Source organism: Strigops habroptila, chromosome 4 (assembly GCF_004027225.2).
Source record: "Strigops habroptila isolate Jane chromosome 4, bStrHab1.2.pri, whole genome shotgun sequence".
Taxonomy (NCBI): Eukaryota; Metazoa; Chordata; class Aves; order Psittaciformes; family Psittacidae; genus Strigops; species Strigops habroptila.
The window spans coordinates 82,351,791-82,379,036 of record NC_046358.1 but is presented as its reverse complement, the minus strand read 5'-3'; the positions used below and the strand labels follow the sequence as shown (position 1 = coordinate 82,379,036).

General features: G+C 55.2%; 1 protein-coding gene across 1 annotated transcript; it reads left to right on the top strand.

Annotated features, from left to right (window-relative positions):
• Nucleotides 1-1,673: 1,673 nt before the first annotated feature.
• On the top strand, nucleotides 1,674-26,895 carry RADIL (Rap associating with DIL domain). The gene is given in 17 exon segments (XM_030483483.1): nucleotides 1,674-1,751; nucleotides 5,828-5,930; nucleotides 9,006-9,564; nucleotides 14,694-14,776; nucleotides 14,778-15,029; nucleotides 16,060-16,719; nucleotides 16,867-16,904; nucleotides 17,892-18,052; nucleotides 18,670-18,782; nucleotides 19,639-19,876; nucleotides 20,388-20,560; nucleotides 20,962-21,109; nucleotides 21,469-21,659; nucleotides 22,452-22,830; nucleotides 23,098-23,237; nucleotides 24,022-24,161; nucleotides 24,638-26,895. Coding segments are annotated over 16 exon segments (3,417 nt in total). The 5' UTR covers nucleotides 1,674-1,751; nucleotides 5,828-5,894; the 3' UTR covers nucleotides 24,744-26,895.
• Nucleotides 26,896-27,246: the final 351 nt, after the last annotated feature.

The following is a 27,246-nucleotide window of genomic DNA, read 5'->3' as shown; positions in this document are numbered from 1 at the left end:
GTTGATGTGGGTCAAGCCCTGGGGCTGCATGTGCAGGGGGATGAGGATGCCAGATCTAGGGAGGAGGGAAACCTGTGGAACATGGGGCAGAGAGTAAGCACCGCTCGTTGTGGACCCCAGAGACAAAACCCACCACCACCCACCAGCTCCTATGGGCACTGGCTCCTCTTAGAGAAGGAGAATTTGCCCTCATCCATGGAGCCCTCCACATGGTGCTGCCTGCCCAGGGTTCTGCACATCCACTGGCTGTCCTCTTGCTCGCACCTCTCCATTGCAATTACACCAGGGCTGGATCCCCACCACGGGCTGAGACGCTCAGCAGCTTTCCCAGAGAGCCAGGAAGGGTTCCCTGCTTCCAGGGCAGCTGAACTCACCCCAAAACCTGACCCACAACTTCTACCTCGCCCATAATTTGCTGCCGGCAATCAGGCTGGACTGGGAAGCCTCCTGCCTTGCTTTGCTTTGCTTTGGTGCTGTCTCTCCCAGAGGGTGTCTGGGTGGCAGAGCCACCTCCCCACCCAAAGCGTAACCCCTGCACTATTGGGCAGGGAAACTGTCTTCAACCAAAAGGAGAATTTTTACCTGATGGAGGCAGTTGCATCAGCAACCTCCTTGTTTCAAACATCTCCCTGGTGCAGTTATGATCCATCCCTTCCTGATTTAGCAGGGCCTGTTGCTATAGGACACAATCATGGTTTTAAACTAAAAGAGAGGAGATTCAGGCTGGATGCGAGGGAAAAATTCTTTACAATGATGGTAATAATACACTGCCACAGGTTGCCCAGAGAGGTGGTGGATGCGCCAACCCTGCATATTCCAGGCCAGGCTGGATGTGGTTCTGAGCAACCTGATCTAGTTGAAGATGCCCCTGCTCATTGCAGAGGGGTTGAACTAGATGAGCTTTGAAGGTCCCTTCCAACCCAAACTCTTCTATGCTTCTATGATTCTGTTCAACCATGCAGCCACCACAGTCTCCAGGTCGACTTTGGAGCTTGTTTGATAAAACCTGTTTAGCCAAAGCTGTCTCACTCTCCTGGCATTTCCATTGGGCACCGTGCCCCAGGGGGAATAGAATCACAGAATAGAATCGTAGAATCAAGCTGGAAAATAAGATTATCCAGTCCAACTGTTACCCCAGCATTGCCAAGACCACCACTAAACCAGGTCACTAAGGGCCTCATCTACACGTTTATTGAACACTTCCAGGGATGGTGCCTCCACCACTGCCCTGGGCAGCCTGTTCCAATACCTCAACACCTTTTCAGTGAAGAAATTGTTCCTAATATTCAATCTAAACCTCCCCTGGTGCAGCTTGAGGCCATTAACTCTTGTCCTATCACCTGTTACTTGGGAGAAGAGACCAACTTCCACCTCACTTCATCTTCCTTTCAGGTAGTTGTAGAGACCGATAAGGTGCCCCGTGAGCCTCCTTTTTTCCAGACTAAATCTCCCCAGTTCCCTCAGGCTTTCCTACTCACACTTGTGCTCCAGGCCCTTCACCATTGACCTTTTCGTACCCGCTCCAGTATCACACCGCGACATGTCGCGTCCTGGCCGCTCCTATCGGCCGCAGGGGACGGCGCTGCCGCTCCAACGCGTCCCGCGGTGCTCGGCGCTGCGCAGCGCGGCGGGTGGCCGCAGGGGGGCGCCGCAGTGCCGCTCCGCTGCGCTCCGCCGCGCTCCGCCCCGGCGGCGGGACACGCCGCGCAGCCCCGGCGGGTCCGGGCGCTGCAGCCGCCGGGTCCCGCACGGTGAGTACCGCGGGGGGGGCGCGCACCGCGGGGTCGTACAAGGCAGACCCTACCCGAGGGGGTGGTTGGGGGGCAGATCTCCCCTATAGCATCTCCCGGGACACCGCTGCCAACCCCTCCGTACGGAGCCCTCCGCTCCCGGGAGCCTGTCCCCGGGATGGGGCCAGCAGGTCTCCTCACCTGCTCGGACGGACACGTTTGTTTCTTGTCCCCTTGGAAAGTGGAGGCAGGAGGAAAGCGGCGGTGAGGGTTGAGGCTTGTCCGGTTGCTGTTGGAGACCCAAGGGGCAGCGGGCAGTCGGGGGCCAGGCTGGCGAGATGCAGCACCTTGGGATCCTCATCCTATTGCCAGACACCTGGTGATCCTTCTCCCCAGTGGGTGCCCCTTGAGGTCCTTGACCCATCGCCCACCCCTTGGCATTCTTCTCCCCATTGCATGCCCCTTGGGATCCTTCTCCCCATTGCATGCCCCTTGGGGTCCTTGACCCATTGCACATCCATTGGGATCCTTCTCCTGACTGGATACCCCCTGGGATCCTTCTCCCCACTGCATGCCACTTGGGGTCCTTGACCCATCGCACACTTCTTGGGATCCTTCTCCCGATTGTATGCCCCTTGGGATCCCACTGCTTTTCGACACATGCAATTTCACCTGTATTCGGCTGCTTGTGACTGTCGCGGCATCTCAGGCCTTGGTGGGGAGGTGCTGTGGGTCTGTGTCCCCGTGAGGCTGGAGCAGTTTCATGCTGACTTGTAACTTTAGCAGAGAAAACTCAGGGGAGTTTGCTACTTGCTTGGGAAGTGCTTATTTTCAGTGCTCTCCAGGATCAGTTAATTATCGCAGGAAAAGAATTATTGCTAAGATCTTATAATTAGGCAGCCTACCGAGGCTCTGCTGCTCAGGAGGCAGCAGAAAGCAAATGGTCTTTGTGAAATGTTTCTTGCGTGTGTGTGTGTGTGAATAGAGCTGCCCGGGCAGAGGGCTGGCATTTGTACTTGTGCATTGCTGGAGAGCTGATGCACGTTGGTGGCTCAAAACCTGCAAAATAATGGGGGGAAAAAAGAAGTAAGAAAAGAAAACATGCTAAAAGGGCTCCTGTTGTCCTTGTAGAATTGGTTCCTAATCAGTATAATTTGTTTGTAGAGCTAGAGCTGCCTTTAGGACAAACTGTTAGTTCATCTTTGCAGGACTAGGACTGCCTTTATACCTAGTTTGAACGGTCATTGGGCTGTGGGGTCCAGGGTGCTACTGCAGTGTGTCTGCTGCTAATAATAACATGGTAAGGAGTTTACCTGCTCTGATCCGGCTAAAGACAGTACCAAGGCTGGCATTGACATTATCAGCCTCCAGTCCACCCCTAGATTAGATGGATAAAACCCACACAAGAAAAGGCCGGGGTCTGAAGCAGAGACTTGATCCAGAATGGGAGTGGGGGTTCTGATACTGAATGGGGTCTGGGCTGTGCCTCGGCATCAGGGATGAGATTTGCAGAGGGGCAGGATTTGGAGCCAAGGAGCGCACGTCAAAGCCGCTGTGTCCAGGGTGTTCTCATTTCCTTTGCTCTCTCAGTTATAATTTGTTCCACATTGCAGTGCCGGGCGGCCTCTCCCTCTGCTCACAGCATCCAGGCTGCGGTTGTTGCCATTAGACTGAGGCTGCAACTCGAATGGTTTCCATCCAAAAAAGAAAGGGAAAGAAAAAGGGAAATTGTCCAAATAGAGATGTGGGGAAATAGGTTTTCTGGTTGCCATTCTGGGATGGCTACAGCTGAAACCTCACCGCCCATCCATGCAAACCTGCATCTGCACCAGGATGAGCCCCAGGGAAATTCCAGGAGATTAAAAAAAGTGGTTTAATGGTGTTGTTGCTCTTCCCAAAAGGGAGTAAGATGACCTGGTAGCTACAGGTTGCTTGGCTTGATAGCATCGCCCTGGGGAGAAAAGGGAGAAACCTGGCTCAGGCTTTAATTGATGAAAGACTTCAGCACCAGGAGTAAATTCCTGCCGTCCAACGTGGCTATATGGAAAACAACTCTTGGCAAGTAGAAGTGATTTCAGTCTCCAATGCGAGAGGTGACTTTCTGGCTGTAGTACAATTTTGTAAAGATTTGAGTTATGTGAGGTGATATTCTTGTAAAGACCTGCACTTTTCAGTATTAAAGCCAGTCCAGGCCAGTATTTAGAGCTGACATTATACAATGTCAAGATAGCCAGTATTAAATAAACCAGATTCATTTCAAAGGCAGTTATCAGAGGAGATTATCACTGCTGGGCACTGCTAGCTGGTTGCATGCCCTCGGTGTTTCAGTGCTTTTATCAGTAAGCTAGAAGGAGATAGAAATGATTTTTGGAAAATCCTGGAGCTGACCCAGAGCAGCACAATGTTAATAGTTTGGACAAATCTGGACGGTAAACTGGGCAAGCAAAAGGCTTCCTAACTGGATCTGAATGGAAAGTGGAAATCTCTTTGCACCCAAAACTAACTGGAGTTGTACACGTTTTCCTGGCCCTAATCTGGGTGATAGATGTTCATCAGGAGCTGGGAAAGGCAGCACAAGGGCTCATTCCCTCCTGCAGCAGGAGCTGCTGGGGAGGTGGCTGCGTGCCTGTCCTGATTTCCATGCTGGAGTATTGAATATTTTCCATGATAATGGGAAATTTTGCTCTGGGAAAAATTTGCAGTTATTTGCCTTTTTGATCAGGGTGCTATCAGAACCGGATTTGGGCTGATGACAGCCAAACCCAGTCTCTCCATCTCAGCGGAGATGTGGGAACTTCAGGGAAGGGACTGAGGGGCTGCAGAAAATGTCTTACAGCAAGAGACGAGATGGCCCTCACGTTAATCTACTCATAAATCAAACCAAAGAGAAACAAGAGGGGCTTGATTAAAGCACCTAAATACTCTCGCAGAGGAGAAAATACATGGCAGCCAAAAGCTTGTTAATTGAGCGGAGAAAAGCATGACAAGAATCAATGTCTGGCAGCTGAAGGCAGACACACTGGAAATAAGGCATAAATATTTAACCTGTGGGAGCAATTAATCATCAGAAGACATGGCAAGCAGCAGAAGTGGGATCAGCATCTCTTTGCCTTTAGCATCACGACCCGTCACCTTGCAGAGTTTCTCCCATAGCCCCAGTGCTAGGCCAGCAAGAAGGGCTGGATTAAACCAGCGCTGAGGCCCTGATGAAGTGATTTAATAAGATGGTGCATTTCCAGTTACAGCAGAGCCACAGAGAAAGATTATTTCTTGTGCCCTGCTGGCTCTTTCTGAGAAAGACCTGTGAAATCACTGCAGGCACTTTGCAGGCGCTTCTTTTCTCTCTCCCTTTGGTTATCAGTGGTTGTGTTCTTGCAGATCTGTGATGGGAGGGTGAGGGGCTGGTGCTTGGTGGTTCTCCTCGATGTCCAGCAAAAGAGACTGAGATTCAAGGAAAACAGATCTTGGTGAGCATCCCAACATGCTGTGGCTGCAGGGGGAAGGAGTTGGTCCAGGACTTGTTGTCCACCCATGGATGAGAAGGTCTCCAGCCTGGCATCTCTGGGCACATGCATGCTTAGGAGAAGGAGATAAAAGTCATGGTGTTGGCACTGATCCCATCTCTTTACCTTTCCTTTCCAATAACATTTCTTTTCCTCTCTTGTCTCTTTGTGATGGGGTAGATGCCATTGGTGGGCATCACCATGGCTGGATTTGCTCCATCTCACCCCCAAGGCTGCCACGTTCCTGCTGTGATGGAGCCTGAGCTTGGGGCTGGTCTGGTCTTCCCCATCTGTGGCTTGATGAACATGTGCAAACACACGTGTCACCAGCCATGCATCCCCTCTGGGCAATGTGCCCCCTTCATCCCAGATGTCAGCAGCTTGTGCTTGGGCTGTTTGATTTGAGGCAGGGGGAATATAGTGGGATGCTGAGCCAGAGGGGGTATATACATGGTTCAGGAGCCTGCATGCAAAAGTGCTGCACATCAGGAGTGGAGTCGTAGCATCTCTGTGCCCTCCAAAGCCACCACACTGTGAGCAGCTGATGTCTGTGGGCAGCCCATGATCACTTCTCCTCTTCTTCTTCTTGCATAGACACAACGGATGTCCACCCAGGAGAATGCATGACAGAGCAGAGGGCTAGTTTTAAGAAAGAGGATGAATGGAAGGAAAAAAGGCACGTGAGAAGGATGGCAAGGTAAGGGGAGGCTTTGCCTGGGCACTGGTTGGAGCTGGTGGGAAGGAGCTGTTCACCCATGGTGGAAGCAGAAACCTCAGGGCCTGCAGGAAAATCCCTGTTGGTTGCAGAGTCAGTTGTGGCGATGGAAGGACGTGTGGTGGCCATGTGGATACCAAAAGCATTTGTCATAGGTCTGCAGGGTAAATACAGACAGTGCTGGCCATGGAAAATAGCTGGTTTTGGTGTGGTCAGGCACAGCATGCGAAGAGGTGAAGGAACCCTGCTACAGATCCCACTGGGAGGCAATTGCAGGCTTTTGGCTAATTCCTGTATAGTCGTTAACAGAGGTGTTACTGGATGCTGAAGAAAGGGACTCTTTGGAAGGTCTGAGTCATACCTTCCTAGCTGCAGGCACTTGTACTCCAGTGAGGCTGCCTGCAGCAAGGAGAGGGCTTGTCTGAGCTGGGAGGTCCAGGAGCATGTGTCCCATCAACCTGCAGGAAGATGTTGATACCCTTAACAGCTTGTCCCCAGGTAACTGGGTCCAGCTGGAGCATCCCTGGCTCTCTCAGCAAGACTCAATGGTATTGCATGTACCAGTCTTCTCTTTAACCTTCTCAGAGATGCCTGTGACCAGCGTGCCTGAGCACACGGATGTGGGAAGAGCCCATTTCATTATCATCTTATCACACCCATTAGAGTCCTCAGGGGGATTAAGACCATGTGTTTTGCTGTCTTTGAGAGAAGGTGACCTGGGCTGGTGACGGGTAAAATCACACTGGTGCTACTCCAGATGTTAAAAAATGGGGTGACCAGGCTGGAAGATTCTCCTGATCCAGGCTTCTTATTTTTTTTCCCCATAAAATGCCTTCTCCCTGCACTCTGTAGAAGCTGCATTTGATCGAAAAAGCAGGAAAATAGCTGAGCTATAAATAACATATTCAAAACCAGGCAGGGACTTGCAAGCAGCAAGGATGGTGTCTCCGTCTGTGATGTGGACTCGGAGGAATGGACTTGGAGGAATGATTTTATCACCAGCAGATATTAAAAGGTTTCCCTTTGTGCTGGAGGTAGTTCAGGGCAGAGGAGATTAAATCCGCAAGCTGAAAACAGTGATTTGATGACAAAGTTTTGTCTTCTGCATCCTTGATGGCAAGGTCTCACAGGGACACGGAGCAGTTTTGGTCTGGTTGATGTTAATGAGGACTGACGGGGCTGTGCTAACAACCTGGGGTAGCTATTGCTGAACCTGACTCTGTTAGTGCCCTGACCTGCTCCCCAGGTTGGATCTGCCCTGGTGCTCCTGGGAGGTGGCACACATCAAGGATGTCAAGCAGACATGAAGGGATGTCCCCAGGGATGTCCCTAGTGGGAGCAGCAGCACTGGAGGAGGAGCAGCAGTGTGGGGAGAGCCATAGCTCTAACCCCATCCCTGCCTCAGTTTCCCCAGGTGGAAGCAGGAACAGCCTTCCTCAAACCCAGCAAGCTGCAGTGAAGCTCTTAGGACCAGTGCTCAGCTGGTGAGGTATAAAGATGCCAAACCCAGTTCCAGTGAGCCAGGGTAGCTGCTGGCTCCATCCCTGCCCTGCAGAACCTGGACAAGTTGCTTTTGGAACCGGCAGATTGGGAAGAAGGACAAACCCCAACACTTTCACAGTCCTGATGGGGCTGGGGAGCAAAAGGGGTGACTTGGGGGTGCAGCAGCAGCATCACAGGATCACACAGCTCCGAGGCACATCGTGCAGCCTCAGCTCTTGCTGCTGCCTCAGTTTTCCCATCTGTAGCTTTCAGTGGGTGTCTGGTTCTGTGATGGGAAGATGTACACCCCGCAGAAATCCTCTGTGCACAGCAGGGAGGTTGTTTCTGGGTTAGAAGGTGACCTCTCCCATCAGCAGCAGGGACACATTTTCTTCCTGAATTAGATGGTGGTTTGGAGGCTTTCCAGGCTCAACATCATTCTGCCTGATAGCGCTGGGTTTGCTCCGGTGGCAAGATCCTGCCTGAGCAAGATGGGGCTGCAGATGCAGAAAGCTGCTGGTATCCCACATCTTCCTGGGCATGCACCACTGGATCATGCATCAGGGTGCTCTGATAGCTGGGGATGAGACACGTTGGGTGTCCTCTGGTGCTGTTCCTTGCAGGCAGGGTGCATGTTATACATCTAGAGTTGAGGGAAATCCCCATCCTGTCCGAATCAGGAATGCTGAAGTTGTCTTTGGGACTTTTCCCACCAGCAGTTCATGGTGCAGCCGGTGGTGTTACCAGTGCTGTGCAAGCACCGGGTGTTGTGCATCCAGGATGCGATTTCAAAGCTGGCCGCAGATGTTGGCAGTGACATCTGGCACTATCTGCCTAAAGCCAGAAGAGCACCGTGGTTTCCAGCTTGTTCCTAGTGACGAAGTGCACCAGGAGCTGTTGCATGGCCATGGCCCCATGGCCCTACCTCCACTGCCCCAAGCAGCCCTGCCCTGGCTAACGTGACCAGTGCAGCCTTGTCAGTGATGCCACCACATGCTTTAATGTCCTCCATAAACTAGCAACAGCTAAGAGATTTGCCAGAGTCAGGCTGTTTTTGGAAGGTTAATCAAAGCCCATTTTCACCCCATGCCTCTCAGTGAGCAAAAGCATTTAGCAGTGACCTCAGAGTGATTGAATTCCCACTTCAGCTTTCTATTTCACCTCTAAATAAATGGGATTGCTCCGTAAGCTCGTTAGTGGAAGTAACTCCTGGTGCCTTGGCTCCTGACCAGGATGGGCCACGCCAAGTCCTGCTGGGCTCTGCTCTCCTCCTATTGCATTTTGCTTGGGTAAGAGGGACCTCAATATACGCAATGGAGGGGGAATTCGGGGCTGCTCCAGGCTACATTTGCAGGGACAAATCCATCCTGGGGTATCTCTGCTGACGCCAAAGAGCCTAGCTCAGCTTGGCCGCTGGTGTTTTGGGTGGCATAAGGGAAGTATCCCTCCCTTGCTGCTGTCCTTTTCCACCTTGGAAGTGATGGCAGCTCCTCCATGGCCACCAGCTGGTTCTTCCATGCTGCACATCTGGCCTCCAAACCACTGACCTTCCCCTTTTCCCTCTCCCCTGCCCAGCTGTGCTCCATGATGACCTCACGCACCATGTTTTATGGGTCCTCCTCCACCATGGCTCCACCATCCAAGAACCGTCTGAAGCGCCAGAGCCGGATTTTCTCCCAGGTCTTGTACCGGACACTGAGCTACAAGGACCGGAGCTCAGCATCTTCTTCCCCAGCACCCAATGAGGATGACCCAGCCGAGCTCTCCACCCAGCTCTCAGTCCCTGGCATCTTGAAGATCTTTGGAGGCAACATCTGTGCGGGCACCAACTACAAGAGCGTGTTGGTGACGGGCAGCTCGGGTGCACGGGAGCTGGTGAAGGAAGCCCTGGAACGCTATGGGCTGAGCCAGCTCAGTGCCGGGCAGTACGCTCTGTGCGATGTCATTGGGAGGTTCGAGGGCCCTGAGAAGCAGTGGCAGACGGAGGGGCTGAGGGTCCTGGGTGACCATGAGAAGCCGCTGCTCATCCAGGACCTCTGGAAGCCCAGGGAGGGCTTCTCGCGGCGGCTGGAGCTGCGCAAGAGGGCGGAAGTGGAGGAGATGGCAGCCAAGGATGTGGATACCACCACTGCAGGTCAGAGCTGGGTGCGGGATAGGGAGAAGGTCCAGGTTGCTGCAAGCCCCCCGAGCATCCCACGCCAGCAGCTTCTGCACATGTTTTGGGCACTGAAGGTGGTGCAAGTGAGAGGGTAGCCACATTTTAGCTTCTGGGTAGGGTTGGTACTCGGTGTTCTCCTGCATAGATTTGGTACCTGCAACCCCAAATACTTACCCCAGAGAGTCTAAGAGTTCATGTCAAATCCCCACTTGCAGCTGGGCAGCAGCAGCAAGACCGTCATGGTGTCCCATACCTTGGCACAGCTTTGTGCCTGGCAGAGCTGCCCTGCTCTCCTGCATCTTCATCTCCCTGTGGGCATCCTCCAGGCCAGACACCCCAGGCAAATCTGCAGGAGCAATTAAGCAAGATGAAAAACTAATGAAGGGAGAACTATGTAGGGCAGGAGAGCTCCTTCAGAGGTAGCTGATGAGTCTAGGGCTGGTAGGAGGAGATAAGTGCATCATTAGGAACCAGGAGGTTAGTAAGTTACCCCAGTAATGATGTTTTCCTCCTCCCACCCTCAGATAAAAGCTCCACAAGGATGAGGGTGGAAAGGTTTAAAATCAGGTTTTTAATTGCATCATGCCCTTGATGGGTCTGACCTGCTGATGGAAGGGTCTGGATCTAGCTTGGGAGGTTTTGCTGGGATGAGAACTAAGTGGTTCCTCACACCTGTAGCAAAGAGTTGTGGTTGTCAGAAATAGCCTAATGATGGTGCAGGTTTACCCCATGTGCTCAGCAAACAGGAGCCAATGTTGCCCCCAGCAGCAGCAGAAAAAATGGCCCAGCCTGTTCCGTGCCAGTGGGGATGGGGCTCCTTTCCAATCTGCTCTAATGAAGGCTGGAAGGAGACCAGGCACACAGAATGAAGGAAACCAGGGAGAACAGAGGCTGCTGGAGCTCCACCAGCTGCAATTTGCAATTGGTATTTTGCCTGGGTGTCCCAAATTCTGAGTGTGGAGATAAAGCTTTAAGGGTTGCTTGTGTTACGGGCAGGTCACCACCAGCATGGAGGGCTGGGGATGGGCTCACCTACTGCCTTGGAATGGATGAGCAGCAGGAAAACAGCCCCCAGGCCTTGTATTAATGCTGTGCAGAGTGGTCCATGGGCTGCCAATGGTGAGACAGGGCTCCCTCCATCCCTCGCTGTGTCCAGTCCTTGTGTCTGCTCAGGGAGGGGATGCTACAGGTCCCAGCTCATCGCATGTGTGATAGAAAGAGGCTGCTGCTGCCAGCACCTGGACTGGGGAGGGAGCTGCAGAGGTGGATGCTCTTTTCTTTATCTCTTTCTTCAGCCAGGATCAGAGACATGTTAAGCTCATTGGGACAGTGGTGACTCTAAAAACAGCTTCTTTTGAATAGAGGAAAGGGCAAGAGTCAAGCACAATGGTTACAGGACGCTGTGGGGAGGACCACGTGGCAGCTCCCTGCCCGAGGCCAAGGTCACATCAGCTCTTGGCCTCAAATCCTCCCCTTGATGCAGTGTTCCTACCTGTGGCCCAGGTGGGCTGGCAGCGATGGGGAGAGTAAGGATCCCACACAGGCTGGGGCAGCAGCAGGATCCAGGCTGCCTGGTGCAGGAGCAGGCAGCACCGAGCTGGCCTGGGCTCAGCACTCTGCAGTGGTTGCTGATGAAGGAGCAGTTCCTGATGGGATCGCGTGCCCTGGATCTGGAAATCAGCCCGTTATGCTTTCAGTGTAGATATCACTTCATTTGTTTCAGCACTCCTGGGTGGGGTGGTGGAAATGCTCCATTTTTTTAAAACTTTGGGCATTTTCCATAGCTGACCAAGCTCTTCCAAGACAGAAAATCTACACCCATTTTTGTTTAGGCTGCTTGCTTTCCAGACTCATAGCCCTTATTTGTCTTACCTGTTAAAAGCTCACTTCTGCAGCCCTTTCTTCCAGTGGCACGAGTCTCACCCTATGCTGGTGGCACTGCCCATCGGGGTGCTGTGGGGCTGAGACCTATACCTTCCCACCCCATCCACAAGCTTCTGGGGCTAGATGGGAGTAATGCAGCATGTCTGAGGGAAGCATATGCTTCCCTCTCATCCAGCACCCCAAAAAGCCCTGAAACCCCTGATGTGATGGAGACTGACTGCACGTGCCCTCCACCAGGGTCACCCTTGTCACCAGCCCCAAGCTGGCAGAGGTCCACTTGCCAAGCATCAGCTGCCTGCGCAGGGTGGTGAGGCACTGGTGTGGAAAATGCAGCATCTGTGCAAAAATAAAGGGACTTTGGGCTTGCAGCTCCCTAGAAAACAAAACAGGGATGCTGCAAAACAGGATCCCCAGGGAAATACCTGCAGGGTCCTTACCCGCATTGAGCATCGCTGGAGCAGCAGGACTAGGACCACTGGTGTCACGCAGACTGGTGCATTGCTTCCTGCCCTGCTGCTGAGCTGGTGGATGGGAGGAAGCCTCCCCACCCATCCATAAGCTATTAGCACATAGCTCAGGTGTTTTATCTGCTGGGTTACCCATTATCCTAATCAGTTTATTAGCTGCTTCCCACTGGGAAGGAAGGTGCTTGCTCCTCATGCCACTGATTAGCAGCAGCACAGGTGGAGCAGCTGTGCAGTAAAGGAGGCAGATTCCCTCTCTCACTGCTACCCTCAGCCCCGCTCCTTTTGGGGAGCAATGAGGCAGTGGTTAGAGAGCATCTGCGGAGAACACCCACAAACTAGAGCTGCAGCACTTGGCATCTTTATGGCATTTGTCTTCCAAACCAGCTCCATTTTGCACCATGTCCTGAGCTTGCTGAGGTTTTCCCAAGAGGCTGGAGGCTGCAATGCATGCACACCTCAAGAAACTTAGGAGTTAAGCCTATTACATTAAAAGATGCTCTGGCAGGTACCTTCGAGGATCTGACTTTGATATACCTTAGCACGACTGCATTCAGGGAAGATTCCCTGCAGGATCTGTGTAGCAATTACATTAGGAAGGACTAGCCTGGTGTCAGCCTCTCCTGGGTAAATTCAAAGCATTTCTTCTTTTCTGGGGCCCCTGGAGTTATTTATTGACTCATTTATTTCCCAGCCAGGAAAAAGGAACCTCTTCCCTAGGCTGAAAAAGAGGCAGATCCCAGTCAACATCCCAGGCACCACCACCAACAGGTTTTCTCCTGGGATGCAGGATGGGGTTAGAGGCAGCAGCTTGGTGGGGTCTGGTGGGTGCTGGCCAGGGATGCCCAGCTCTTCCTAAGGGGTAGGGTGTGATCCTGTCCCATTCCCATCTGCATCACCATGTGGCTTCAGCAGCTCTGCACTGAAGATGCTCGTGCAGTGTTTTGGGTGGGATAATCTGCACATGCTTGGGAAGAGAAAGCAGTGCCAGAGGACTGGAAAAAAACCCTATCCCGGTTTATGGAGAGACTTTGTTATGCTCAGGAAAAGAGCTGTGTTTATCTTTCCAGGGCAGCTCCGGGGTTAGCGGGGAGCCTGCGACAGGGGCTCAGTCAGCACTGAAAAAGCAGCTTTTTCCTACACAAAACAAATACAGAAGCTTCCTTTCCCATAGATAAGGGACTCGTGATGGCGTCTCACTCCGGGTGGTGGGACCCCAATCCTGGCAGTCCCCCTCCATCCCAGTGCAATGAGCTCCAGCAATAGCTGCTCCCCAGGATCTGGCCATTCTCCTCCTCCATTCCCACAGCCAGGCATTGCCCCAACCATCCTTCATCCCTCTGGTCCATTTCCATGCTGTGGTTTGGGGATGTGGCTTCTGGGGGAGCCAAGGCCTCCTGCAGATGCATTTGGGGTGGCCTTTGGCATCGCCAGCAGCACGGTTTGGGCTCTGCTCCTGTTGCACTCCCTGGATTTCACATCAGCGGGACACAGGCATCCCAATGCCGTGCTGCTGGCCGTGATGGGGACATGAGCCGGGCCAATTGCCTTTTAAAGAAGGACACAGGGCACTGGACCGCTCTGGTGGCTTGGCTGTGCCTTGCCCTAATGTAAACAGCAGGGCTATTTTCTCCCTCTCCCACCCCCTCCCCATCCCCATCTCTTTCATTTTCCCAGCAATGGAGCACTTGCTCTAAAACAAACAAACACAAAAATGTATTTCAGAACCATCAGCCCATTCCTCACCAAATAAGGCTGATGGCATTTTTGGGTCTGAGCTTGTGAGTGTCCCTTTAAGCAGCCCTGGGCACCAGGCTCTCTGCTCTGCCGTCCCCAAATCCCGCTGCCTGTCCCCAAATCTCACTGGCCGAAGCCTGCTCGCTGGTCGGCTGAGCCGTGAATGGGACTCTGGCTCTGTGCTGCACTGATGCTGCTGCAGTGCTGCTTTCACAAGCGAATCCTTTAGGCTTTTTCCCCTCTCTTCGTCCTCCCCGAATGCCAGCGACCTGCTCCCAGGAGGCTGCCGACCCCAGGTACGAGCATCACCCATCGGACCCCCAACTTGTCTTGCAGAGCTTGAGCCACGCTTGCAGCACAGAGGGGTCTGCAGGGACCCCCCCACGGATGGGGATGCCACTCGAGGGGCTGCTTTTGCAGCTTGGCCAGGCCTATTCATTCACTCCAGCTCTCATTATTCCTCTTGCGGACAGCTCTGCCCGAATGGATGTTTGGGAGAAGTTAATTACAGCTTCTCCTGCAGCAGGCAGTGGGCAGGCTCCACTGCAGCTCCAGCTCCCATGCCTGGCTGATGCTCGGGGCAGGGGCCGGGGGGGCCTCCCTGTAGCTCTTGCTGAAGGACCTGAAAGCAGCATCCAGGCTGCAAAGGTTGAATTTCTTTTGGCTGTATTTCTTTCTAGCAGAGATTTCCTCCCCCCCACCACATCCAGCCCTGGCAGCGTGGGGATGCTGAGGATGCTGAGCCCAGCCTGGCTGCCCCCCGGTCAGTGGGTTTTGGGGGCCAGGAAGTGATGGGACACCCCCTTTACGGAGGTAGCATTGGGGTGAAACTCTCTGCGTTGGTGTCCTGGTGTCACCCTTCGGGGAGGGCAGAGAAACCAGGGGACACCAAGCCGGAGTTGGGGGGGTGGGTTTTGAGCCTCTCCGAGCTGCAGCATCTCCCCAGCCATGGGGTGCCGCGGTGCCCGGGGAGGGCGGCGGGGGCTGACGCTGCTCTTTCCCCCCTCCCCATCCCCGCAGGCATCAACGCCCAGGCGCGGAAGCTGCAGCGGCACCGGGCGCGGGGGGCCCGGCGGGCACCGGCGGGGGCTGAGCGGCGCGGTCCCCCCCCCGGCCCTGCGGCGCAGCCTCAGCGAGACCAGCCTGGGCATCCCGGCCCGGCGGGTCGGTAGCGGGGCCGGGGCCGGGGCCGGGGCCGGGGCCGGGGCCGGTACCGGTACCGGGGAGCGGGTCCAGCGGCACTGCTCCACCCTGCCCGGGAGCCCGGCGGCGGCGCGGAGCGGCGGCAGCAGCATGCGGTACTCTCTCTACCAGTCCCCGCACCTCCTGCTCCTGCAGGGCTACAGCCAGCAGCATGTAAGCACCGCGCCGCCTCCCTGCGCACCCCCCTCCCCGCACCCCCGGCACCCCCCTGCTTTCCTCCCATCACCCCCTAAAGCCCCGGGGAACGGGGGGCTGCTTGCATGGCCGGAGCTGCTGGGGTGGTGGCGTGGAAGAGCATCCTTTAGAGAACGAGTGGTGCCAGCTTGGGACTTGCAGCCTTGTCCTCAAGCTTGTCCCCAAGCACAGGGGGTGCAGAGCAAGGACCCCCCGGTAACGTCCCAGAGGGATGCAGGAGCAGCATCCCTGCCCTGGCACAAGGAAGGTCTAGTTTTGCGGGTGATGGCTGAGCTGCCCCCGTCCCCTGTCTAGTTGCTTCGTTAGTGGCAAACGTGATGAGAGGCAGTGAGGAGACAGAGCGTCTGGAAGCCCCTTCTCCCTGGCGCTGGAGGCACTTGGAGAACTGGAAAGGACTGGGATGTTTCTTGTAGTTAATGGCTAGTTTGTCAGCGTTGGGTATCTGGCTGTGCCAAGCTTTCTCCAGGGTGACATTGGCACTGCAGCCCTCACCCATCTGCAGCCATCCTCTTAGTACAGCTGGGGAAACTGAGGCACGGGGGGGTTATGTGAGCTGCTTAGGAGCAGGCTGGGGAAAGAAGGCAGGACAGGGAGCTGCTGCTCTGAGTGGTGTCCCACTGTCCTCCCCGGGCTGGGGGATGCAGGCATTGCTGCAGGAGAAGGTGGGAAGGAAAAGCAGCTAGGAGAAGAAGGAGGTGAGAGGTGGAAGGAGAACTCCTTCTGCCCAAAGCAGTCCCATTCACTGCATGCCCAAAGTTACTGTGCCCATTTATTAGCATGTCCAAAGCTGGGATCGCTGCTGTCCTGCTCAGCAAAATAAAGAGAGAAACGTGTTTTAAAGGGAGAAACATGTTTCTGCCATGCAAAGGTGCAGGGGACACAGGGATGGCTGGGGACAGCAGGATGCTGCAGCACCCACTGCATGGCGGGGAGGAGGGTTCCTTTTCCCCTCCATCCCTGGTTCATGCTGCGTCTCCCCGCTTGGCAGGACAGCTTGGTTTACCTGCTGAACCGCGAGCAGCACACGGTGGGCCAGAGGACACAGGCGAGCAAGCCCAGCATCAGCCTGTCAGCCCCCGACATCTTGCCCCTGCACTGCACCATCAGGAAGCTCCGACCTTCCCGGCATTGCTCAGAGGAGAAGCTGGTGTTGGAGCCCATCACCGGTGCTGGCGTCTCCATCAACTTCACCGAGGTGGCCCGGACGGTCGTGCTGCAGCACGGGGACCTCCTCTCCCTCGGTCTCTACTACCTGCTCCTCTATAAGGACCCCATGAAGGCGCAGCCGCTGCCAGCACAGACCCTGCTGAGGCTGCGAGCCCTGCACCCTGCTGTCCCCGAGGGTTCCCCTGTCTGCAGGGCATGCGGGAGCCTGCTGAGGGACCCCGCCACCAAAAAGCGGGGCCCGTCGCCCGCCGGTGGCCCCAGGGCACCCCGCAGGAAGCTGCTGCTGGAGTTCGAGCCGGCGGCTGAGGATGTGCTGCTGCGGCGCATCATGACCCTGATCGAGCCCGGTGGGGATGACCACAAGCTGACACCCGCCTTCCTGCTCTGCCTCTGCATCCAGCACTCGGCCACCAGCTTCGAGCCGGGAGACTTCGGGCAGCTGCTGCTGAAAGTGGCCAAAATGATCCAGAGGACAGTGTGGGTCAGTCAGTGATGGGCTGGGGGTGCTGGTGGGGTCGGGGTGCTGCTGATACCCCTCCAAGGAGGCAGCGAGTGCTGGTTGGGGTGATGCTTGTGCCTCCTTGTCCCACTGGGTTTCATTTTGCTTTCCCCTTCTCTCCCTGCCCAGGAGCGGACACGGGAGCTGGCCGAAAAGCAGTCCCAGCAGTAAGTGCAGCCTGCTGCTTTGCCTTGTTTTGCTCCCAAATGGGGAGAATTCAACCCATTTCTTCCTGCATGAGCGAGGGGAGTTCGTGGCTGACTAAAACCACGCTCCCAGCACCGATGCATGTTGAGTTTTCCTGCCTAATCCCATGCATTCAGCTCTCTGGTCCTTTCGCCACACTGCCTGCAAAGCTCCTGCTTGGAAATGTGTAGGGCTGGAAAAGTAGGTGAGCTTGGGAGGAAATAGGAGCTGCAGCAGCTCTGGGTTCTTCTCTGATCCAAGACCTGGCCAAGGCTTTGCACATGTGGCTTCAGCATCCCCGAGGGATGCAGCAGGGATGGCCTCAGCGCAGGCTCTCACTCCTTTCATGCTGAAGACCTCTCTGTGGAGTATAGACGAGGCTGGTGTTGCATGTGTGCATCCAGAGATGGTGGCACAGGGGTGGAGAGCACCACTTTGGGGCCATCACAACGTTCCAAAATCCAGGCTCCAAAGCAGCGTCTGGAGAAACTGCTGGTGCTTGCTACGAGCTCTGCTTTAGGACAAGCTCCCGAGGATGCTTCCCAGGCCTTTCCTATAGCAGGAAAAAGCAGTTGAGCAACTTCCCAGATGCTTTTTATTTAGTTTGGTTTATTTTTGAACAGCCCTGTGCGGGCGGGCTGGGTTCAACCGTCCAGAGCTGGCAGGAACAGCACATACTTGCAGTATTTACTGCAGTTCAGCTCTATTAGGGAGAGTCTCGCCCAAAAGTGGCACCCCACAAAGGCCAGGCGACACTCAGCCGCCCCACATGGTCCCCTTTGCCATCCAACAGAGCAGGAAACACCAGATTTTTGCTTGTAAAGGGTCTTCCTTAGGTGGATGCTGGGCTTGTGGGTGAGGGGATGCAGAAGCTCTTTGGCATTGCCCCAGGCTCGCTGTTTTCTACCCAAAAGCTTGAGTGGGGATGCTGAGGAGCAGCAGCCATAATGCCCATTGTGTCTCCCCAGCCAGGACCCTGCTGCCCTGTCCCACTTCTCCATCACGGACCTTCTCCCAGACCTGCAGCACATCCTCTTCTGGATGGCCAATGCCATCGAGGTCCTTTACTTCATCCAGCAGAAATCACCCACCTATATCCAGAGCATGGAGGAGGAGCTGGACATCAAAGGTAAGGCTGGACGCAGCACCCTGCTTGCTTTTCCAACCAGAGTGCCTTTGCTCTGCTAATCCCCAGTTGCAACTAGTGGTCAGTGCCCCCGAGATGCTCCTTTAACCCCTCATAATCCTCATCAGCAGGGACATCTCTGCGGTGCAAGCTGGGGTAATCCATGCAGGAGGAGCAGCCTCACGTCCTGCTTCAGGGCCAGGTTGTGTTGTGTTCACAGCCAAGTCTCCCCTTTCAACTACGGCAGCTTGTGGTTAATGCTTTGGGGCAGCTTTTTGCCCCCTGGCTGCTGAGTGTGCAGGCAGAATTGCTCACTGGTGAGCCTTTGTTACTGCCAGCCAAAAAGAAAAAGACAGAAAATAAGGAAAAAAGGGGTTATATCAGCCTTAGAGACTTTCTGGTCTATGCAGCAAGTTAAAACCTCTATAGATCAGCATGCTGTTGGAAGGAGTGCAGCCCTGGGCTGTGCTGTCAGTGGCTCTTTGCCCCTGTTGAGGGATGCCACGGTGGTGATGCCAGCCTGGGAACACCAATAACCTCACCCCGGGAATCTGGGAGCAGTGAATTCAGCCCATTTTACTGCTGCAGCTTTGCTCCTCATCCTCCTCTCTGTCCCATAGGCTCCAAGGAGTCTCTTTTCTCCTCAACCATCACAGCCAGCGAGGAGGCGATGACGGTGCTGGAGGAGGTGATCATGTACACCTTCCAGCAGTGTGTCTACTACATCTCCAAGGTACGTGCTCGCAGAGAGGGGAGCAGCATCCCATGGGGCTGGCACAAGCATCCCCAGCAGCTCTTGGGCTGTGCAGAAGGTTTCTTTAAGCTTTTACATCCTGGCAGTCGCACCACGCTGAGGTGTTTTCCTTTGGGCTGAAATGTCCCGATTTTTGGTCACAGCCCAGGAAAAGGATTGAATTACTGCAGCGTGCTTCCTTGCCTGCAGTGCAGCGGCTCAGGGGAGGCGTTTGGGGAGAGCTGTTTGGCTCCGGCCAGCGTGGCATAATGGTGTGATTCAGGGTGTGATGGAAAGGGGCCCCTGGACTGCCGCCGTTGGACCGCGAGAGCCAGGCAGCATCGGGAGCAGGGAACAGAGCGGGCAGTGTGAGGCAGAAGAAAGGCTGCTGTGTGCTGGTGTCAGCACGCAGGGATTGCTCACCTTCCCCTTAGCAGGAGTAGATGCTAGGTGTTGCTCTCCCATTTAATCCATAGGGAAAGGTCATCCCCATTAGTCCTGGCTTTTCTTTCACTCTTGTTCCCCGCCGATCCTGCCCTGGTTCACATCAGTTTTCAGATCCCTTTAGCTGAGCTGTCCCACGCTGTCACCTCCAACTGCTAAAAGTGACAGAAACATTCATTTTTATATTTATTTAATATTTATATGTATTTTAAATATACCCTTGTGCAATACTGGAGCACATCGAGGCAGGGGGTGAGCCAGAGCAGCCCCTTACCAGAGCAGCACCAGGGGGTTTGCTTGGCTTGTGAAGGTGAGGGGGGTCAAAAGGGTTTGGCTTATGGAGAGGAAAAGAAGAGGAAAAGAAGCAGGATCCTTGCGGTGTGAACTGAGCAGAACACTGCTCTCTCTGCAGTGTCTGTACGTGTCGCTCCCTGCGTTGCTGGAGTGCAACCCCTTCCAGAACGAGAGCCGGGAGAGCTGGCGTGCGAACCCGCCGCTGCCCGAGGAGCTCCGCAGGGTCGTGCTCATCTACCAGGCAGCATTGGACCTGCTGCGCCAGTACGAAGTGCACCCCGAGATCACCTCCCAGATGTTTGCCTACCTCTTCTTCTTCTCCAACACCCTGCTCTTCAACCAGCTCCTGGATAAGGGTCAGTCCTCCTCCAACACCCAGCCCGGACTGGGTAACCCACAGGGCATCGAGCCTTTGGGAGATCCTCCAGTCCATCCCAGTGCCACCTTGAGGGGTACAGGAGGGAGGGGGCTTCAAGCAGCTTGAAGGGGTTGGAGATGGGCAGGTCTCAGCATGGAAAGGTCAAGCACAGACCTAGTTGCCATCCCCATTCCCAGAAGGGATTTAATCCCACAAGTACCCCATCCTCACCCCCTGCAAGAGCAGAGGATGCTGAGAGCAGCTCAGAGGGGCAGCTCAGTAATAAACTACTGCAGCCTGCTCTCTAACTGAGGTGCTCATTAGCCCTCATTAACACTGCTATTACTGCCAGGTGAGGTCCAGCCACCACCAGTAGTTACATCTATAGGATGCTGGGGACATTAACTTGCATCTATTTCACTTCCCTGGGGCAGCCCTACCCCCGGGTTCCAGCTGAAGGCAAGGTGACCTGTTCCCTGACAGTGCTGATGGATGTTCTGCCTCCTCAGGCTCCTCTCTCGGCTGCTTCCACTGGTCGCAGGGGGTGAAGCTTCGTGCCAGCGTGCGGCTGCTCCTGGAGTGGCTGCGTGGTGCTGGTTTTGAGCAGCTCGCCCAGCAGTTCTTTGCCAAACTCGCCAACGTGGCCAACCTGCTGGCCATGCCCGGCTCCCAGCTGGTGCAGGTGAGGGGTGCCTGGCATCGGGATGGACACGGGCAGGAGAAACACCACTTGGTGTTTGGAGGTCCCTACCATGATATGTCCCTTCTTCTGCAGCCTGTCACCAGCTGCTGCTTCCCGGGTTGGTTGCATGGGCAGTATCAAGGAGGGATGCTCGGGCTCACTCCATCTTTGAGTGTTCAAGGCCACTTTGATGGGGCTTGGAGCAACCTGGTCTAGTGGAAGGTGTCCCTGCCCGTGGCAGGGGGTTGGAACTGGATGAGCTTTAAGGTCCCTTCAACCGGAACCATTCTATGATTGTATCTTGCCTGTCCTCCCTCCCATTCCCCTTGCAAGCCCCTGCTTGTTGGAGAAAGCAGCTCCTCACCTCTGCCTTTTGCCCTGTGCTCTGTCTCCTTGCTCAGATGACCTGGTCGTCCCTGCGAGCTGAGTTCCCAGCGCTGAGCCCTGCGCAGCTCCACCGGGTGCTGAGCCAGTGCCAGGCAGTGATGGATGTGGGCTGCATCGCAGCGTGGCAGCCCAAGGAGGAGAGCCCGGCCGCCTTCCAGCCCGGTGAGCCCCCTGCTTCGTGCTCAGTGCTGCTCTGGTCGCTGTGTTCTGGTCACACGCAGGCTCCCTCCAAGGTTTTTATGTAGAAGCCAAGCAGGCAATTCTGTTCTTCTCTCTGGGACTCCTGTTGTAACTACAGTGATTGGGAATAACCGTGGCAGTGTGATTCAGATAGTGCAAAGGATGCAAAGCGCACTCAGAAGGGCTCGGGGCTCTTTCTGCGTTCCCAAATGGGGAATGCTGCTGCCTTGCAGCTCACCATGTCCCTGATCCCGGCTGGGAGACCACACGGGGCCAAGAGTCAGAAGGCAGGAGCGGGATGCAGCCAGGCCAATGTTAACCTCCCTCCCTCTGCCTTTCAGATGAGATGCTGGAGTCCTTCGACAACCACCCGCCCATCATCCTGCCTAGCGGGGGCTTCAAGGTGGACCTGGAGGTGGATACATTGGACGACAACATCTACAGGCACCTCCTTTACATCCGCCACTTCCTCTGGAGCCTGCAGAGCAAGAGCCCCAGCACCAGCGAGGGGCCAAGCTCAGCACCCCCAAAGGTAGCCTGTACCCCATGGAGGGGCTGTTCCTCTCCTGGGTGGGCAGAAGGGCTTTGATCCCTCTGGAGACCCCTCTGAGCCCAGCGCCAAGGGCTTGCTGTGGCAGTGCCCTCATGTAGAGCTGCTGGAAGGATTAGTGCTGTTAATCCCCCAGCCTGGAGGGAGTGGGAAGGTGAGCAGGATGGACAGGCTGGTCCCAGCAATCTTGTTAGTGGGGAGGAGGGAGGAAGGGGGGATATCTGCAGGCAGCGCTCCCGTTCTCCCTGCATGTTCGTGGTCCTCTATGCCCTGCACCCTGCCCGTCCCCATGTAGCTGGGCAAGCACAAGAGCACTGATTAGCTAATGCCTACAAAGCACAGGGAGGGCGAGATGTGCTGCTGGTGCTAAGCTCAACTGCCATTCGTCTCCAGCTCTCTGGGGAGGACATTCCTTCAGTAGGTCCTCTTCTCTCCCCATTGACTGCAGCACCCACAGGCACCGCTACCTCCTCCTGTCACCCTGGCGCCACAACTGTGATCCCCCGGTGTCCCCCTCCAATGAGGTCCCCCAGCACAAACATGACCAGGAATTCCATCCTGGCTGGCTGTGAGCATCCCCAGCACAGCCCTGGCCACAAACCTGGGGTGTACAACTGTGCTGGGAAGCCAGGACAAGCCCTAGCAGTGTCCAAATTGCCAAGGCTTCGGCTGGAGCCAGCAGCCATCCTGCCTGCAGAGCACACAGCGTGGTGGGGTGCAGTAGGGTGTGACAAGCACATGCAGGGGGTCCCACAGAGCATTTCTCTTCTTAAGGAAGAGGCATGCATGACGGCAGATGTCCTGGAGGTGAGCGGGAGCCCTGCTGCTGTCCTGGGGAGCACCATCACCCAGGAGGACCATTGCACCGAGCCGGAGGGGAGCCCCTTGCTCTGCCTGGCCACCAATGGCTGCCCCTGTGAGCACCCCGATGGTGAGCCACAGCTCCAGGAGAGGCTCCAGCAGCTGCAGCTGGGCAGGGGTCTGGCCCCCAAGGCTGGCCCAGCAGCCGCAGATCCCTCCTGCCTGCTGACACCCCCCACCACCCCTCTGAACTTCGACTCCATCAGCCCGGAGTCCCCGCAGGGCACTGGCAAAGGGCTGCAGGACCACCGGAGGAACGGGATGAATGGCACCAAAGGCAGCACCCCTGAAGGTAATGACAGCTGGCAGTGGCCTGGTTTGGGGTGCAGGATTTGGGGTGCAGGATTGGGGTGCAGGATTGGAGCAGGAGGGTGTTTGCTGCTGTTCTCTTTCCCTGGTTCCTGTGGGGACTTGTCCATGTTTGGACAAGGAGCGCAAGTGAAGCATCGCATCCAGCTCAGGCCCTGGGGGTACCTGAGGTTGGCTTTGATGGGGTCTGGGGGGTTGTGAGGCTGGTTTGGGTGATGCCACAGTGGTAATCCAGTCTCTCCGCTGGCAGGATGCTCACCGACCCCCTATGACTACCCCACGCCAGAGTCTTCCAGCCGCAGCTCTGCCACCGATGATTTCTGTTACGTCTTCGTGGTGGAGCTGGAGAGAGGACCCATCGGGCTGGGGATGGGGCTGATTGACGGCTTGGTGAGTCCTCACCCATGACGGGACAGGGCTGATGCCTCTCCAAAGAGCTGGAGTGGGACATGTGAAGCCATGAAGAAGCTAATGGCTTCCTATGGCAGCTAGGGTGCTTCTCTTAGGGAAAATGAGGCATAGATGGATCTCTCAGGAGGAGCAGATCTCTGCTCCCGGGTTGCCGTGCCATGCACGCAAAGTCCATCACAGCTGTCCTGCAGCTGGAGAGAGCAGACAGGCTCAGCTCTCTGGTGGAAGGAAAATGACTCAGCTGAGGTCTTTCCTCCACCCTTCAGCGGGTGGCAAGGGAGGCTCGCAGGGTGCCAAAACTACTCCGACAACAGCACTCATTGCTCAAGGGGACGTTGCAATCTGGCTTAGTGTGGTGGATCATCTTACTAAGTGGCCTTTCACGGCAGTGCATTAGTCAGTAGGAAACAGGGCATCACGGAGCTGCTGGGACAAAGAGCAAAGAGCTCCCATCCCAAAATGGCTGCAGGTTAACGATGCTTTACTCTTAATTAAACTGAACAAGAAAAGCTTGCCCCCACCTCTCCTTTCTGTGTATAAATTGATATAAAACTGAAGGCTTGCATTTCCTTCCTGTCACTGTTAGTGACACCAGCCCCAGTTCCCATCCATCAAGCTCCCCAGTGCTTCCAAGGTCCCAGCCTGGCATCAGGCACCCACAGGGGACAGTCACCCTGCCCAGAGAGTTCAGCCTTTTGGGACCACAAACCTTTCATGTCCCCTCTGCCCTGGCTGGTCACTCACCACCTTTCCCTGCCGACAGCACACTCCTCTCTGCTCCCCTGGGATCTACATCCGCACACTGATCGAGGACAGCCCCGCAGCTGCTGATGGCAGGCTCTCCATTGGGGACCGCATCCTGGCTGTCAATGGCACCAGTCTCATCGGGGCAGACTACCAAAGGTGAGCTGCACCTTGCTGGGGTGCCTGGGCTGGTATCAGCACTGTGGGAGTTACTGCTCAAGGCCAGGTTTTCAGCTGTTTTGCAGCAAAGAGCTGCACAGGGTCTCTAAGTCCCTGGTACAGCCAACAATGCAGAGGATGCTGCAGTACAGGCAAGCTGCAGAGAGAGACCTACAAAGGACACAGGGAAGAGGGAAGGGCAGCTATATGGGGGTTTGGAAGAGGGATCAGGGAGCAACAACTGCTCCAGAGGTGGGTCTCAGCAATGCATTGCTGCTCCAACCCCAGCCCACCCCAGGCTTCCTCTCAAAGGTGGTGGAATGGGGCAGCTTGCACCCTGCAGAGCGCTGTTTTGCAAATGGGGGGGGGGGGGGGGGGGGGGGGGGTTACATGTCCATGACCTGGCAGGTTCCTGGGGGGCTGCCAACCTGTAGGGAGCCAGAATTCACCCCTCTCCCTGTTGCTGCTCTCTGCAGTGCGGTGGACCTCATCCGCTCCGGAGGGAAGAAGCTGCGGTTCCTGGTTGCCAAGTCGGACATGGAAATAGCCAAAAAAATCAGTTCCAGCTCATCTTCCTCCTAGTCCCTGTGGTACGAGGGTCCTTCTGCAGCAGCTTGTGGGGGCAGCTCTGGTTAAGGCTGACCCTGGGGAAGCCCGGAGTGCAAGAGGGAGGCCCAGGACTCTACAACCACCCTTGGATTTGCTTATCGACACCTTGCCCCTGCACTGCAGTGGATGAAAGGACATGCAAGGGAGGTGCGCACTTCTCCCACTGTACTGGCTGGGAGCATCATTCCTGATCCATTGCCTGGCCTCACCTTATACCATAGGTTATCCTTCTGAGGAGCTTCCCTGGTCCTTCGTCCCCTCTGGCAGAGGGCAGGAAGGAGATGCTCCCCTCACAGCTCCTCCATTCCTCTAGGCTGGCAGCCCTGTGTGATTTCTCCATGCTGGCAGCCAGGCGGCTTGAAACGCCTTTGGGATTTAAAGATTGGCATGTGGGGCAGGCCTGGCACATTGCTGTGGCAATGACCACCTGAGGTGCTGGCACATCAGGCTGGAAAAGGGTGCCCAGCTGTGGGAATGGTAAAGGCAGCACAAGCACCCAGAAGCAGGATTCAAAGCAGGATGCATTGCTAGAAGATAAATTCCCTGGTGCCATACCCGAAGTCAGGTGCCTTTCTGCTGCTTGGCTACAATCACACTGCCCCCAGGCCTGCTCTGGGATGGGAAGCAGCTACAGCAAAGGGCTGACACCACCAGCAGTTCCCTGTGAGCCCTGAGGAGAGTCCATGAAGAAGATGCTCTCGCCCTTGCTCATGCAGCAGATTTACTGCCTGGCTCTGGCACTGTGATCCTGGCAGAAGGAGCCCAGGACTGACTCAGCAGAGACCTTCCCCACACAGAAGCTGTTACCCTATCCAAGGGGCTATGGCCACCAGGAACCTGAGCGAGCTTGGCAGCGTGCTGACACTAGTCCAGGCGGACAAATGACATCTTAACACCACGTCCTGGTATCATTCCTACTTTGCCAGGCCATTGTAAGGCCACCCTGTTTCCTGCCCAGCTCAGAGCATCTCAGAAGTGCATGCTGCTGACGTGCTGATGGGTGATGATGGGCAACAGAAGCTCCCCTTTGGAAGGTCAGTCTTGAGTGTCCCAGAGGGAGCTCTGGTGGCTGCTCCAACAGTGGCGTCAGCAGAGCCGAGGTGGCAGCTCCACCATGCGGCTGCCTCCTGCCTGCCGAGTCCTCCCTGTGCTTTTAACAGCATTCACAGGATAAACCTGACCTCATTTCCACATATAGACTAATATCGAGACCTAGTTTAGCCAAACCCTATTAGAACAGCCTGCCACAAAGCCCTACATCACACCCTGCACTTAAATCAGCACGGTCTAGGCTCTGGCAGCAAATCGGATATTCACACTGCATCTCACAACAATGCTCTGAGGACCATGATGCTAAAAAAGGGATGTTTTACAGGGTTGGCCTTAGTTAAACCTCGCTGCTGTAGTTTTGGTTTTTGCCTGAGACACTAGTGCCTTGCTTCGCTGCTAGGCTATGCTCATGCCAACCAGCCTGGGCTGCTGCCCCAGCAGGGACTGGGAGCAAAGCATCCCTCCTGCCACTGACTCAGCTGTACCAGGCAGGCAAGCAAAGGCTCAGGGCCCCACAGGGCTCATGGTGATTCACTCCACTGTATCATGTAAGTACGTTGGTCTCTCATCCTCCATGGAGCTCAGCAGGTTTATAGGGCAAGAAATGGGCTGCCAGGGCCCCTGGTTAAGCTGCATGTACTCCTCATTCCCCTCTGCCCAGGAGCCAGGGCTCAGGGGAGGCTCAGTTTGCACTAGACAGTACTGGGGCTGCACCCTGGCAAGTTCCAGTGGTACCAATGCAACTCTCTGCTCCCCACCAAGCCTGACTCCAGGCATCCCTGGAGGTGAGCATCAGCCCCAGAGCTGTGTTGTTCACAGTGCAGTCAGGCATTGAAACGGACTGTAAATAAACCCTGCTATTTACTAGCGTGCATGAGGGCTTGCTTCTCCTGGGAGGAGCAGTGGGATGTATTTACTTCCCCTATTTGTTCATACTGTACAGCTCGAATGTGTATAAACTTCTCATGCAGATACAGAACACAGCATGGCGCCTGTTTGACACGGGGCTGATGTATGCTAAGAAATGCTCTTGGTGTCAACAATAAACTGGATCAATAAATCTCTCTAAGCTCTGGTCTGGTAGCCGCCTCTTGGATCTCAACATGTTCACTCTGAAGGTAAGGCAGAAGAGCAGCGAGGGCTTACAACAGACTTAAAGGAGCCACTTCCGCTTTCTCTACCTCACACAGGCCTTTGCTTTGCTGATCTGCTGCAAGCAGAGAGGCAATAAAGGAAGCACATGCATAGCCAGGGTATAACAAGGGCAAAAGGGAGGGAGAAACAAGTCAGAGGCGGCGAGGGAAGAAGTATGTCTCCACAGGGGCATGGTGTGCTGGCAGGTTAATGCACGCATTTGTTCTCCTGCCACATTCGCACAAATCCACTGGGATCTTCAATCCTTACTGCTACAGAGACATAAAACTAA